Genomic DNA, 16,018 nt, shown 5'->3' on the forward strand with positions numbered 1-16,018 from the left:
CAGTACTTTGTTGTATAAGCTTCTTAATTAGGTAAAATATATTTCTGCTTGTGACAGTTACTGACAATTTTGAAGGAATCATTACTTTATATAGTAACATAAAAGCTAGCCTGTTACTGTAATTTATTGACAATGGATATTCAGTATTTTTTTTCACCTGGTTTGTGTTTTGTCAAATTGTTTAGGTGTTCTTGTTGGGTTACGTGTTTGTCAGCTGAAATAACCAGGTATTTTTAACTACCATCTGCACACTTTGAGGGATCTTTAGTGGGTGTAAATGGTACAGGTTCCTTGAAGTCAGTGGTGGTGCTACACTTTAAATGAGTTCAGTCTCTACCCCGTGGTGTTTTGGGTTGAGAATTTGCTGTACTTCGCTGCCTTCTCGTGGTGGATCCTCTTTTGTTTGTGGAAGCTTCTTGTCCCTGTAACTGCTGGAGAATTTTGCAAAGTGCAACAGCAAAAGTCTTTTTGTGTTTTCAAGTGATGAATCCTTCTGAAAGATTAAGATACCTTTTGAGTATGTTCTTTCTTTGTATTTTGTTGTCGTCTTCTGTTTTATTTCCCCCTCCCCTCTATCACTTTCTGCTAAAGCAACGTGCTTCATCCCTTGCCTGGAAGGTTGATTTCTTTGGGAATTGGAGGGGAGAGTGAATGGTGGCTTGTGCTCATTGCTTAAATAAATGTTGAAGCTCTCTTACGTTCAAACTGTCTGTCATGCTAATTTGTTGTCTGTTAGCAGCAGCAATCATTCAATTTAAAGCACACTTTTATGTTAACTGGATTTAAGAAAACGTTTCCAGTGACAGAAGTCACAATAAACAGTCACAATAAACAGTCAAGGCTGTGCTCTGTTCTGCTATTAAAAGTAAGACAGAACTCTAAAAATGGGCTGTGCTCAAAACAAGCTGTACTGGTGGTGGTTTAGTTATTATCCCCTCTTCAGTGAGGTGCCATCAGTACCAAAGGAGTGTGTTGAACATTTAAAAAAAAGAAAAACTTCTAAAAAGAAAATGATTCTCCCTTCTTTTTTTTTTCCCAAAATATTTCTCTCAGGTAAAGGTTGTGACAGGAAAGGATGGGCAGACTGGTACTCCTGTCGCTATAGCAACCCAGCTTCCTCCAAATGTTTCTGCTGCTTTTTCATCCCAGCAGCAACCATTTCAGGTACTTTTCAATGGTTCTAAAATGTAGTTTCATCCCAGATTTTTTTTCTTCATTCAGATTTGATATTTCTTAGATGAATTAGAATTTTCCCAAGAGCCCATCCCTTATCATCTAAACAAAATCAAAAAACCTCTGCAGTCTTCAAATGCATCAGTATAACTGAAGCCTTGAGGAAGTTAAAGCTTTGTCTCCAGGTTGCTGGCTTATTGCATTAACTTTCAGCTTGAATGTTTTCACTTTGGTTTGTTTGTCTTTGTATCCCTAATGCATTTGGTTCATTTGTGCATTCTGCGTAGTGATGATATGGATTCTTTGTCTGTGGCATTGTAATTGTGGATTTCTTCTAAAATTCTTTTCTTTTTTTTTCTTCCCCTTATGTATTAAAGGTTTTGAGTGTGGCTACAGAAGGTTTTGGATTTGCCTTTCCTGAAATGTGTTAAACAACAGTACTAATCCTCTGACACAATTTGTTTTAAATAATTAACTGCTTTCCATTAGCTCTGCCATAAATATTGGAAAGAAGAAACAGAAGTGCTTATTTTTATTATAAAAGTCCTTTTAACAATTTTTTTCTTTTTTCATGAGGAATGCTGGAGAAAGCTAAGAAATAAATGTGATAATCAGTTAAAATGTTTATGGATCAGTGATGATACAGCTTTTCAGTTCAGTGTGGTTTTATGCAGCTGCCTTCAACTCTGTTACCCAGACATCACTGCATACGTACCCTGAGAAGTAATATACCCTAATTCCATCTGCAACTAAAATATTTACCTTTTAGCTCAACGATATGCTTAGCAGGTGTTGCAGGGTGAATGACTCTGCTGTACATGCTCTGCTGCCTTTATCTGGGCTTTGGAAGTGGAAAGTGAAATGAAATACAGGATGGGTTGTGTTCCTGTGTGTAACAAATGGGATGTTCCCTGTGATATTGTACAAAGGAGTTGTGCAGCAAAGGGGATTGCACTGGGAGTTCTTCCTGAGGGCCAGTACTGACATGTCTTGGAAGTCTTCTTAGGTAGTCAGGCTTCATTTAAGCTGTTTAAAATACCTCATATTATATCAGGTTATTTATTGTAGTGATTAGGGTTACCACCAAGCTGTAGCTGCAGCAGTGGTGAGATTTTTGAAGGTATTGTACCATTCAGTTTCAGGGAAACTGGTTCATGCTAAAAATGCACAAAACTCTCTGTGTGGTACTGACCTTTTAGCACAAACTGCTAACAGAAAGTGGCATTTCTTTCCATCAGTCTTGCTCTTTGCAACTGTTTATGGAGAAATAATGTGTCCCAATCAGCATCACCATTCAAATCCCAGTGCAGAAGTGCAGTGCTCAGAGTGATTATTGTGTGCATGCTGCATAATCATGACCTCGGGACAGCTACATTATTTTAATTAAAGTTGGGACAGTTTTAGTCTAATATTATTGGTATGTGACTGCAATTTTTGAAGACATAACCTGTCTGCTCTCTGAAGAGTCTGGCCTAAATTACATGGTGATAATGCAGACAGCTGGGAGGCATATTCTTAAGCAAATGTCACTCAAAAATCCTAAAGTAGACATACAGCCTGAAACTGTGAGTATGCAGTCATCCAGAGGGAGAGAGCAGGTGAGATAAATGGCATTTAATGTGGAGTTCGAAGAATATAATTTCTTAAACTGATGTCCCAGCAGCATCTGATGCAAATGGGACATAAACTGAATTTGTTAGTCAATTCAGTAGCATTTGCCTAATCAATTCTTGTGGTTTATTTTGAAAATTCTGTGAATGCCCAGGTCTATGATGTTCTGCCAGACACTGGCTGTTGAACCTAAAATATGCTGCATGTCTACCTTGTGACAAGACAAATATTTGAAAACTTAATTCCTATTGAATGTGAAATGGCAGTGAACTGTGAATATGAGTCAGAGACACTTAAAACCAGAATTTACATCTTAAGGCTGTAGCTGTATGGCTGGAGTAGCTGCAAATGCCCTCAGAGCAGCAGAGAGATTAAGTGTTATTAATTCATAGCTATTGATTGAGTCTGAGAGGCATGAGATATATTCAGCTCAAAAAGGAGCATTTGAAAGCCAATCATTGTAGGTGATGTTGGCTGTGATTATTAATAGCATGCAGTGAAGCACTGAAGATGCAGGATGTCACTGCTGTGATTTATTTCAATACAGACTGGTGTTTACCTCTGTGGGTTTAATTTACATTGGTAAAGTTTTGGTAAAAATCAGAGGAGAAAATACCTCTGAATAAAGTAAAACAAAAAATTATGGGAAATTAATGTCTTTCTATGTTGTCATAAAAAAAATTCACATTTGCAAACCCTTACTATACCTCAACATGTTTAAGGTCTAACCATTAGAAAAGTACACTTTGAGAACTAGAGTGCTAAATTAATTCATTTCCCAGGATGCAGAGACTGCCATACATAAACTCTGTCTTTGTATTTTCTGATGGAATCTCTTATGACAGTTTTTGGGATAGTCCTTATTTTTCTCATATTAAGTTTCACAGTAAAATATTTGGTACAGCATAACCAAATACTGAGGAGAATTTAAAAATTACTTGGAAACTCACTGAAAGGAATTGGATTGCACAGACACTTATGGACATTAATAGGTACTTGCCAGTATGTTGAGGGCCCAAAGAGCATTAAAATTGTCATATACCCGAATTTGTTGCTTCAGTAATCCTGTATGTGAGCCTGTCACCTGTGCTTGATGCTGAAAGGATTCTCTGGGACAGGTTCTTGCCATCATTGCTGATATTAAATGTAGTGATTTACAAATAAAGTTTGAATGCACTGTGTAATCTTACTGAAGCTAAATTCCAGCTTGCTGAATCAGAGCCCAGTGATTCCTTTTGCATCTCAATATCAACAGTGCTCTTCCAGGCTTGTTAATTCATAGTTTGTGTGCTGTTTATCCTCAGACAAAATGGATAGTAATTTCTGGTGAGCTCTGATGTCACCTTAGCCTTAGGGCAATGTTGTTTCTCCTCACTGAGTTTATTCATGAGACTCATTTTGCCAGCTGTGCAAACAGGTACAAGTCCAGCATCTGGAAAACTGGAACTGGAAATTGTGTACCTTGGCTGAGGTTCTTTATTCCATCTTCCTAGCTTTTTCCTGAAATGTTTCAATGGTAACTCTCACAAAGCTCTATCCTGAGAGAGCTGGAGACTTAAATAAGCTCAAGCTATTTTCAGGATGAGGATGAATTTGTGTTACTGATGTTTCACACAGATATAGTACACTAATGCAAATTTCCATTACTTAAAAAAAAAAAACAAAACAAAAAATTCTGGGCAAGTTTGTTTTTTACATATCCCATTTTCCTGAGTTTGGTATCACTTAACAAAATGTAGTTGTCATTATATATAAACAACTTAATCACTGTAAAATTAAACCTCTACAAAGAGTATTTGTGCATTGTGGATAACTAAAACTTCATAGCAGATACTGAATGAGTCTTGTTTCCTTTGTTGTACAGCTGTTCTGAAGGACTTTTTCTGCGCTGACTTCCTTAGATCTGCTTATAAATTCTCTCCTGGTGTCAGACCATCTGCAGATTGAACCTCTGTGATTTGTTTTCTTTTCCCTGTAGCAAACGCATACAGGGACTCCAGCGCCGGGGACTGTGAGCACCATAGAGATTGAAGCCTTTAAGAGACAGCAGCAGGCCCTTGCACCAGCAGGTATGTTCCACAGGCACAACTCCACTTCCATCCTCTTTTTTTTCTCCAAACAGTGATCGGAGTCGACTGTTCAAAAATACATTTTTGCCTCACCTTGGGAATCACCAGATCCTTAGGACTATCTACTGTGTGACTGGTACTGTGGGAAGAGTGCACTCCACTCCCAGTAGATAGGCCTGGATTTGGCAGGCATGGAGACATGGTTAGGTTGATTGTTCTGGCTGAGAAGATTGGAGATGGCCAACTTGAAGTCAGAGGGACTCTGGCCCTGGAGCATGTTCTTCATAAATGCTACACATGTACAGTAGTTGTAGCTTTCGGAGCTGACGGTGGAGTCATGTGTAGTAGTTTGCTTTGTAAAATTGAACCCATTCCATTATACCATGCCATAAATGGAATTTGAATATCACAGATTCGTCTAAGAGACCACGAATTGAAGTGGGCCGTCATGGGATGGTTTTTCAGCACCCGGGTGTGGCTTCAGGAGTTCCTCTTCAACAGCTAATGCCAACGGCACAAGGTACTGTGTCACCACATGCCAGTTGCACATTAATTTCACAAGGAGATGTTGGTGATGGAACTAGAAACTTTGGCTTCTGGCCTGCCAAGATCCTAGTCCCACCACACACTTCTCCATGTAAATTAATACTTGGTATGCAATGCCTGGTTCGTTTAAGGAGCTGAGTGACGGGCTCCAAAGGTGCATGTGGGCATGGAAATACGTCACAGGTGCTGATGCAAAATGGCCAATCTGAGAATTCTGGAACGGAACCAATGATTTTTGAAAAGGAAACCATCTAATTGGAACATCATGACAAATTTTTATTCATTAGTCATGCCAAGCTTTAGAATATGTGTTAGAGTGAATGTGTTCTTAGAAAGAATTAGTAGTATTTAGACTTCATGCTGGTATTTTAGGTTAAATTCCATTAGTTCACCACTCCTTTTTTTTTTTTTGAGTACACGAAATTTAGAAGACCTATAATGACATGCTCTTTTTTAGTTGCTGTGCTCCAAATTTTAGTTACAGTCCTGTGCATGAAGCACTTTGTTGTTTATTGTAATGGTGATTTATTTTGTGATTGTGATGTGGTATTTTCAAGTGATGGTGTCTTGTGGCAAAGTAAGTAACAAAACCACTCTATTCGCAGTCGATTTCCTCCTTAAATCCACAGAGAGCATCGGACATTTTAATGTTTTAATCTCACCTGCCTGTTTCCTCTTGCCCTGCAGGAGGGATGCCTCCCACTCCGCAGACGGTGCAGCTGACGGGGCAGAAGCAGAGCCAGCAGCAGTACGACCCCTCCAAGGGCCCCCCGGTGCAGAACGCGGCCAGCCTGCACACGCCGCCGCCGCAGCTGCCCGCGCGCCTGCAGCCTGCCAGCGTCCCCATGGCGTCACTGCCCGCCGCCCTGCAGCTGCCACAGCAGCAGCAGCCCCAGCTGGTGGAGCCTCCAGCCCAGCCCCAGATCCAGGTGAAGATCCAGCCCCAAAGCGTGCCCCTGACGGCCGCCCCGCTTCCAGCGCCGCTGCAGCAGCAGGTGCCACCAGCGATCCACGTGCAGGGACAGGCGCCCGGCCAAGTGTCACAGCCACAAGCTGCCATACAGCAACAGGTATGGAGTAGACATGGGTTTGTTTCCATGGCCAGTAAAACCTAAAAGTGCTGTCTTCATCTCTTAATCCCACTGGACAATTAAATCCTTTCCTTGTGAAAATGCAGGTGTGTCACCCTGTTCTCTTAAAGTTCTTCTAAAGTTCTTCTGACGTTTACATTTTTGTGATAGAGTTTCTCACACACTTTTCATGTAAATAATGAGTGCATTGCATTCTTCTCTGGAAGAAGAGAAAATCGATAAACTGTTAGTTTGACCAGTGTGGTTGGAGAAGTAGTAATTTCGTCCTCCAATCCATGGTCATTTTTAGAATTCTATAAATATCAAAGTCCAGAAATAAATGCACCTTTTTTGCCTTAGACATCTCAGCGTGTGTCTTTCATTTTGTGTCGTATTGTGACACAGGTGTACATTTGTTATTAAGTTAAAGTCTCCATTATGTTCTGCTCTAGTGTAGGTTAAGTATTGAATCCTCACCTCATCAGTAACCAGTGTGTTTCTTGGACAGACTGTGACTCTGACACGGCCATCTGCAGATCCTGCTCAGAGTTCTCAGCGTCTTGCAGCAAATCCACTGCCACCTACCTCATCCATCGCTCCAGCAGCGATCCCAGGCACAGCGCCGCCTTCTCCATACCCAGTGCAAACAAACAGGACCTCTCCAGCCACCACCAAGTCCCTGTCTCCTATTGCATCCAAGCCTCCTGGCTTAGCAGTAGCAGCAGCAGCACCTAAAACACAAAGTCCAGCTCAGAATGCAGCGGTGTTGCCACAGGAAAACTCTCAAGACAAGCTGGCTGAGCAAGTCAAGCTGGTAAGATATATTCTGTGTGATGCTTTTACACTTTTATTTTCCTGTCAGTTAATTTAATAAAGTGGGAGAATTACTATTTTTCTCTGATTCTGTGACTTCAGGTGCATTCTGCAGCTTCACTGTAAGTCTCTGTGCTTCTTTTTTAGGAAAATCAAATCCACCAGCGGATAGCAGAACTGAGAAAGGAAGGTTTATGGTCCCCCAGGCGACTGCCTAAACTCCAAGAGGCTCCAAGACCAAAATCCCACTGGGATTATTTGCTGGAAGAAATGCAGTGGATGGCAACTGATTTTGCCCAGGAGAGAAAGTGGAAGATGGCAACTGCTAAGAAGGTACTTGAAAACTATTTTATAATTCTGAGCAGTAAATGTTGATATCACTCAGTTTGGTAGCAAAGCTATTGAGGTATCTTTTACTACAGTTAGAAGTAAAGGAAAGATGAGCACTAACTTTTACCTCAAATGAGAAGTTTTGTTGTCAGTTTTGCATATGGCACCTGAGACAGACAAGATAATTGTACAGATTGTGAATGAAAATAACAGTTTGTGGATTTTATTCCTCTGGAGATTGAATACCTTTTTTAGGAGCCCACTCAATATGTTGACTGGGTTATATTTAAATAAAAACTGGAGTTGTCATGCCTGTCTCACAAATGAGTTATTTCCAGCCAATAAAGAGTAAATACAGAATTTTGTAAATAACTTCCACTGGGTGTGGTTGTCTATCTAGTTATTTTTTCTTAATCTCACAGAAAAATAAGAGTAAGGACAGTAGTGGAAAATGGTAGAGAACTGTTTCCACAGGAGGAGAGAGCAGCACAGCAGGAATACAGTAGTGCAATGAAAATTTGTATGGTGTGAGATGAAACAAAATCTGTTAATTTACAGTAAGCAAAGGTTTTCTATGGATACCAGCAATGTTGCATCTCTTTTTTTGGGTACATTTATGACCAGTTTAGGGTAATGAACAGAGCAACTGAAGGTCATTAGTTTAAATTGCCATGTTGTTTTCTACTGTATATTCTGAAATGATGGAAACTCAGAAGCAAAGTATTGAAATAAGTGTATTGTTTTGTACAATAAATATCTGCCTTTTGAATATAATTTAAATCTGGATTTCCATTTGTGGCCAATGGTAGGTTTTTAAGAATAGGAGAAACAGGAAGGGCAAATGTGAAATGATCCTTCCCCTGGCACTTTGCTTCAAACTTCTGGAAGTCAATGTTTTAGGGACCTCCTGAGCTAAAGGTTGCAATCAAGTCAGTCTTAACAGCCATTGACTGATCTTTCACTCATGTATGTACACACTTTTGGAACTCATTTTAGCTTTGGTCTCTGACATTTTGTGGTGTGATTTCTGTGACTTCATATGTGCTGTCTGAAAAAAAAAAGTTTTCTTTTGTGTGTTTGCTGCTAATTTTGTGGATTTTTTTCTAATTTTTGTATTCAGAGAGTGAATTAAGAGTTTCCTATTTGATTGCTTAGTTATAGTTGTATTTTTTTTCTATGAGTTTCTTGTCTGTTGCTTTACTGGCATGGTAAGAATTAGAAATATTGGAGGTAAGTGCTATGTGTGTAAAGCTATGGTCAACATCTGGCTGCTGCTAACCACTATAATCTTAAGAAATGCAATGAAATGTATTTTGAGTTAACCTAATTCAGTATTTCATGGTATTTTAGATGGTAAGAACTGTGGCTCGTTACCATGAAGAAAAGAAACTTAATGAAGAGCGAGCTAAAAGGGAGGAACAGAACAAACTGAGGAGGATTGCAGCATCCATTGCTAGAGAAATAGAGTATTTCTGGTCTAACATTGAGCAGGTAAAGTACTCACTCACTAAGACTTGTGCAATTTGTGGTGGTTTTTTCATCTTCAGGAGTTTATTTGTAAAATAAAAGTGATTTATTAGACTTGCTTTACATTTCAGGTTGTTGAAATTAAACTGCAAATTGAATTTCAAGAGAAAAGGAAAAAAGCTTTGAATTTAAAGAGATTTTCAAGGAAAGGTAATTGTATTCCATTTCATAAGAAATATAGTCTGAATTCTGATGATATTGTTTTATCTAATTTCACTCAGTGCAGGTTAATCTCGATGGTAAAATTGTGAATTGCTAATAATAGGTTGTGAATAGATCTGAATAATGAGTTATGGGTTGTTATGGTTTTGTGTTAGATTTCGTTAATACTTTTTTGTGTTTTCCTTTGAATGCATTTAAAAGTTCATGTGAGAAATGTAAAATTGCTAGGTGATGAATACATACATCAAGTGTAATAATTTTCCAGGCAAGGATGCAAAAGAAGACCTTTATTTGGAAAAAGAAAGTGAAATGGTAAGTCTTTGTTTTTTGAAAAATGATCAAATTGGTTTAAATGTGACTACATATGTGAAAAAGTTTTGATAAAGATGATTTAAAAAAATATATATGGTGATGATAAGATTTCACTGACAAGTTAACATTCAGTCACAAGCACAAGTATAATTTTTGTTTTCTGATTGGGAAGGGGATTGTGGTTGGTACATGTCCTTAGTGACTGTGAATCATTCATTCTGAGATTGAAGACCAAAAAACTGTACAAATTAATTACCAGACTTGGGCAGGAGTTTCATTTACAGTAGCCAGGGGTAGACTTTGTGGGGCATGAAAAGTGTTTTCAGGTGTTCAGCAGAGATTTATCTGCTGAAAGATGAAAGTGTTTGTTACAGAATGGATCAAACTGAAGGAAACCTGGATATCTTTTTCCTTGGATAAAATGAGTGCTAAGGACTCCTTGGCTGTGTCTGTGCAATTGGAAAAAAAATGGACAAGGGATCTGAGGCCCTGAGCCATCTGTTGTGGCACAGCTGATGCCCATGTGCTAGAATACACCCCCTCCACCAAGCAGAGTGCCTGCATCTGAATTTCCTGCTAGGAACAAGCCTTAGCATGTGTTATCAGCCAAACTGAGGCCCAGCACTGGCTGTGAGAGTTAATTGGCACAGGCTAAACAATTCTACAGAGTGCACTGGACAGCTGAGACAATTATATTGCATATATATATGCATATTATATTATGTGCATATCTCTTTTTTATTGACTAGTGAAAAAAATTAGTCCTTGAGCCAGCCTGGCTAAAAGTTTTGTGCCACAGCTGGACCTGAATAATTTGATCCATGAGCAGTGCAAGTGGCAGACTGCACACTCCCATCAGTTCAGAATTAGAATTTCTGTTTTGGCATGACCAGGGAAGTGCTAATAGGTGTTAAATGTCTATCAGCAAATGCTTTTGGGACTGCAAAGCATGTTTTGTTGTCTTTAAAAAACAAAGCCCCCTGCTTATCTTTTGTTTTCTCTGATTTTAAATATTACAATTATTTAATGCTAGGGGGGTTCATCATCTGGAAGGAAAAGAAAGGCAAGCACATCTTTGACTGATGAGGAAGGTAAGTCACTTCCCAAAATTTTGCATCCATAGCGTAGTACATGAATTGAATATTAAACCCACAAGTTTTCAGTCTGTTACTGTGTGGGTGCAGTGCTCTTCATGAACCAAACAGCAACCTTCATCTATTTCTTAGAGACATTAGACAGTCAATTAAATAGTAAATTATTCCTAAAAGAGCTCTAGTGAAAATCTGAAAACAACATTTTCCTTGAAATGATGCTGCTATCATTATTGGTGGATTTGAATTCTTTCTGTCCTCATTACTTCATTTGTCAGGCCTTACTAATGGTCTTGAAGTTCTTTTGAGGATTTTAGACTGAAATACCCATCTGCTTTGGGTCCTTTCTTGTTGGTGACCACTCTGTCATGTTCCTGACAAAGGAGCTCCCCTGTTCAAAGCTTCATTACAACCTGTGTTGAACATTGTCAATCAACACTTAAATGCCTTCTGTCCTGAGGCAGAAGTGTTTCTCTCCTGTTCATTTACCTTTCAAATACTGCATATTGTTGCTTTCAGATTATCTTGTTTTCCATACACATTTAATTCTTTTTAAATCCTGCAGGCTTAGAATATTCTGCAGACTAAGAATATTCTGTGCTCATTCACTTCAGGGGGAGAGAATTACAAGCCTCCTGAATTATTGTACAATTTTAACCCAAGATTTGCATTTGCTTTCTTGCAGTTGAAGATGAAGAAGAAACAATTGAAGAACAAGAAGCTAAAGAGGGAAACATAAACCATCAGACTGAATTGTCTAATCTAGCCAAAGAAGGTAGGCACGTGGCTTGGTTCTTCTCTGGGCTGGGCTCTGAAACAACAGCTGGAAACACACAGCACTTGTTATATTTGTAAAGAGGATTAGAGGTGAGAGACTGCATTCAGATGTTCAGTCCTGTGTAGTCTGTGTTTACTTTTTTTCTGTTTGGAAAGCTGCAGCAGTTTATGGGGTGATGATCTGCACTTTATAAAGCAGTCCTGGTTATCACACAGGATGGCTTGAGAAAAAGTAGTTCTCTAGTGAAGCACTGCATGAAAACCTTACACCAAGACTCTCAACCTGAGTTGTAGGAGTGCATGATGAACACTTAACACCAGGGTTGTATCTGATTGAACATGGACATTTTATCAGCTGGCTTGAGTATCCCAGAAAGGTTTTGTGACTGACTTGGCAGCTCTAAAAAGGCACTTAAGTGCTGACCTTGAAGGGTTGGGGGTGTATGAATATTTGAATATAAGGTGCTTTTAGGGACAGTGCTCTGGCTAGCAGCTCTCTTTCATTAGCAATGTGATTGCTATGCTGAGCTTGATGTGTGCAAAGTAGCCCTCAGAGATGTGTCACTTAGCCTGGGAAAAGCAGATTTTTAGAGGCAGGCTGCCCATTAGGCTGAGCGTGCCTGGCGATGAACACGCCGCTTCCAGATCTGTGTGTTTGCTCTCTTTGGCAGCTTAGTGGCTGCACTGAACTGGCCAGTTGGAGGGATTATAACCCTTGGCCAGTCAGCCAAGTTCCTAATGAGAATATTTGCTGATTGATTGGCCACTGCCAGCATGTACATTCCTGCTTTAGCAGCTCAGACAAGGGATCCTGGAGTTACAGCTCAGTTTTGAAACTTTTGAAGTCTTGCATTGTCTTCCAACCACTCAGCTGCATTTGATGCCCCTACCTTCCCAACTGGGGATTTACTGAAGGTTGTAGGGTTTGTTTGTAATACAGTAAAAAGCAGGGTAGAGCAAACTGCTTGTGTAGTGCCAGATGTTCTCTGTAATCAAGGTTATTAAATAAATACTGTCATCATTCACTTAATAATTACCTCTGAAGTTAACTTCTGATTAGAGAACTGGCTTTATGCAATTGTGAAGAATGTAATGAGATTATAATTAATAGTATCTATTGTTCCAAGTTTTGGTATTTTTAAACTTCCATCCTTTAATAACCTTCAGCTGAATTGCCTCTGGAAGATTTGGTAAAGATGTATGAAGGTGCCTTTGCAGAAAATTTTCACTGGCCCCAGCCAAAGCCTGACAGTGAAGAGGAGAGCAGTGAGGAAGGTAAATTACTCTATGTTTAGAAGTAGTTGTGCTGATTTACAAGGTGAAATAAGTTGTTTGGCTCTTCAGGACTCTGAAAAGACATTTTGTTCTAGGGGAAAACACATCTTGAGGGAATCTCATGTAAAATTTCACAGTTTGTGAAAAGAGGGCAGTGTTTGCCTGTCCTAAAGTGAAGATGTGTAAGATTTTCAAGAACAGTACTGAGCCACAGAAAAGCCTCTCCACATTGAATTAAATAGCTCACTTCACAGATAGCTATAATTATACCGTGTTAGCCTAGCTAGTGTGAATGTCCACAACATGTACATGAGCCTGAGCTTAGGCTTTGCATTTTACCTGAACTAGCTTGAAAATCACAGAAATGCTTTTAAAAGTTGGCTGCCTCCTTTAGACCCATGTCTGAACCCTGGTTATCTCAATTCCTTTGTGTAACTGCTACTGAAGTTTATTTTAGATACCACTTTAACTTTTCTCTCTCTCCTAGAAATGGAAGACCACATGTCTGATAGGGAAAGTCCCCAGAAAGAAGTTGTCCTCATAGATTCCCTTCTCACCATTGATCAGTACAAGGGCATGGACAGGTCGAGTCCTCCCAAGAAGAACATGAGAGACATAGCAGAAGTTGCTGCTGCAGCAGAGATGTTGTTACCTAAAGGCAGCTCCAGGATAACAACAGCAGTAAGAATCTCTATTTTCTGTGTGCTGATGTTTACATAAAGAATGCTTTTTTCTTCATTTTTTTGTAGCTTTTAGCAAGAAATTCCTTTTTTTTTTTTTTGAGTTACCTTTTGAGTTAACTTTTTTGAATGTTTATGCTTTATGCCATGCTCTATGAATTTAACTCAGGAAAAAAATACCAAATTATTCACATTACAGGTAAAATACAACACTCCATCACTGTTGTATGGGTCCCTCAGAGAATATCAGAAGATTGGGCTGGATTGGCTGGCAAAGCTGTACAGGAAGAATCTCAATGGCATCCTGGCAGATGAGGCAGGGCTTGGAAAAACAGTGCAAATTATTGCCTTTTTTGCCCATTTGGCTTGTAATGAAGGTAAGGTCTTTTGGCTAACAGTTTTCAACAGGTACTCTGCCAGCATTATCTTTGTGAATTGTAGCCTAGGATCACTTTTTTTCCCTACTGAACCATATCAGGCTTTAGTTAATGATAGGAGTTAAGATTGTATCAGAGTAACTTCCTGATATTTTGTGACATAAGGGTGTTATCTAGTCAAGTATAGTGTCTGATCAAGCTATTACCCTCTAGAGATTCTTCTGAATTCTCCTAAATTCTTACTAGTACAGAAAAACCTTACAAATTGTTTAATGACTAGGAGTAGACTAGTAATTAAAATGCCTCTGTTTGTTGCTATTTGATCTCACTTTTAATGATTAATTTAATGCAATGCACTTAAAAACTCAATGAAGAACATGAGCCACATGCACTGTAAGGAGTGTCTTTTCAGTGTTAACTGCTTTGTTTCCCCTTCTGTAGGGAACTGGGGCCCTCACCTTGTTGTTGTCCGGAGCTGTAACATATTGAAGTGGGAGCTGGAATTGAAACGCTGGTGCCCAGGGTTGAAAATACTTCTCTACTTTGGGAGCCAAAGAGAACTTAGGGCAAAAAGACAGGTGCTGTATTTTGCAACTCTTACACTGTTGCCTATACATTTAGCCTGTATATATCTGTCTTAAATGTCTTTTCTAATGAAGAAGTAACTGGTTGTAAGATATTTGAGTTCTGCCTTAACATTTCTGTCTCATCCTTTCCTTTTCCATAGGAATGGACAGAACCCAACAGCTTCAATGTGTGCATCACTTCCTACAAGCAGCTGTTCAAAGGCCACACAGCATTCATGAAAATGAGATGGAAATATTTAATAGTAGATGAGATGCAGCAAATAAAGAATATGACTGAGAAACACTGGGAGGCACTTTTCAATCTCCGCAGGTACAGAGCAGAGAATTGATTTCCTGCTGGCAGTGAGTTTTTCTCTTTTCATGTCACACAGTTCTCTTCTTAACAGAAAACTTGATAAAAAAAACCCTCTTGACTTAGTCCACCTAAATTCCTGAGCAATGTGCACCTATAGAAAAGTGCTTTTATTTGAAACAGTCAGGATTCAGAGAAATGCTTGAGATCTTTTTGTTTCCACTATCACATCACTGTAATTCTTCTTTGCTGACATTCTGTGCTCCCAAAAAGATTCCCTTGTATGTTCTGATACTCTGCAAATGAAGAAGCTCTTTGGTGGTATATTCAAGATTGGATAGATACTTTACCTTAGGTTTAATTTTATTATATCTACATAATTCTTCTGTGTATCTGACAAACATAAAGGCATAATAATCAGTCAATTAAAAATCTTCTTTTGTTCACAGCCAGCATCGTTTGCTTCTGATAGACACTCCTTTGCATAACACATTGATGGAGCTATGGACCATGGTACATTTTTTGATTCCGGGAATTTCCAGACCTTACCTGGATTTTCCAGTAAAAGCACCTAATGAGGAGAACCAGGATTATTGCCATAAACTGGTCATCAGGTTGCACAGAGTATGTTGGATTTTTTTCTCGTGTGTCCTACTACAGGAGTAATGCTGTTAAGGAGAGGGGGAATAAAAATATGTGTCTCAGATCAGAATTTGTGTCTTTTCTTAACACTTAGCTCAGTTTAGACAGAAAATCCTGCTGAAAGCAGAGGGTTCTACCAAAAGAATGTGGAGATTCCTTTTAAAAATAATACAAGGCTCAGATGTTGAAGCATGACATGCAGAAATTAAAGAGCAAATTAATGTCTATAACTGTGTGCATAGCAGAATGATTATATATAGCATATGCAGTTTATCACATCAAATCTGTTAGGTGTGAATAAGTTTAGCTTCCTGTTGTAAACTCTTTGAAGTGAGAATTTTTTTCCTGTCAATTCTGCAATGTTTCAGATGATTCAGCCATTTATTTTGAGGAGATCAAAGAGGGATGTTGAGAAGCAGCTCACAAGGAAGTATGAGCACGTGCTCAAGTGTCGTCTGTCCAGTCGACAAAAAGCCATGTATGAGGATGTCATATTGCAACCAGGGTAAGGGCTTGGAACAGTAAATATAAAATGCTGTCACTTTTAGTGCTTAAGCAAGGAAAGAAATGATTGTCATGGGGAGAAGTGTTTTAGTGCTTCTCTGAAATTTTGAGTTATGACCCATGAATAAAATGTGATTGCATTATAGACTAGAATTACAGCAGGTGGTGTAATTTTGTGAT

The 16,018-nt window shown here is 39.0% G+C and overlaps 1 protein-coding gene across 17 annotated transcripts in view; it reads left to right on the forward strand.

The window, feature by feature from the left end:
- EP400 (E1A binding protein p400) overlaps positions 1-16,018 on the forward strand; it is a 47,872-nt gene that overhangs the window by 4,391 nt on the left and 27,463 nt on the right. For 13 of the 17 annotated variants that reach the window (XM_071445305.1, XM_071445308.1, XM_071445312.1 and 10 more), the window contains exons 3-20: positions 1,054-1,164; positions 4,763-4,853; positions 5,266-5,373; positions 6,087-6,469; positions 6,978-7,283; positions 7,430-7,615; positions 8,963-9,103; positions 9,211-9,289; positions 9,567-9,613; positions 10,647-10,704; positions 11,390-11,479; positions 12,649-12,756; positions 13,244-13,437; positions 13,636-13,813; positions 14,255-14,391; positions 14,541-14,710; positions 15,142-15,316; positions 15,703-15,839. In XM_071445305.1, the coding sequence (XP_071301406.1) occupies positions 1,054-1,164; positions 4,763-4,853; positions 5,266-5,373; positions 6,087-6,469; positions 6,978-7,283; positions 7,430-7,615; positions 8,963-9,103; positions 9,211-9,289; positions 9,567-9,613; positions 10,647-10,704; positions 11,390-11,479; positions 12,649-12,756; positions 13,244-13,437; positions 13,636-13,813; positions 14,255-14,391; positions 14,541-14,710; positions 15,142-15,316; positions 15,703-15,839 (2,699 nt within the window). The remainder of the gene's footprint in view (positions 1-1,053; positions 1,165-4,762; positions 4,854-5,265; positions 5,374-6,086; positions 6,470-6,977; positions 7,284-7,429; positions 7,616-8,962; positions 9,104-9,210; positions 9,290-9,566; positions 9,614-10,646; positions 10,705-11,389; positions 11,480-12,648; positions 12,757-13,243; positions 13,438-13,635; positions 13,814-14,254; positions 14,392-14,540; positions 14,711-15,141; positions 15,317-15,702; positions 15,840-16,018) is intronic. The other 4 variants (XM_071445316.1, XM_071445317.1, XM_071445314.1 and 1 more) reach the window with 3 other exon arrangements.

The sequence above is a fragment of the Agelaius tricolor genome, unplaced genomic scaffold (assembly GCF_023055355.1).
Source record: "Agelaius tricolor isolate 1412-34295 unplaced genomic scaffold, bAgeTri1.0.p SCAF_20, whole genome shotgun sequence".
Lineage (NCBI taxonomy): Eukaryota > Metazoa > Chordata > Aves > Passeriformes > Icteridae > Agelaius > Agelaius tricolor.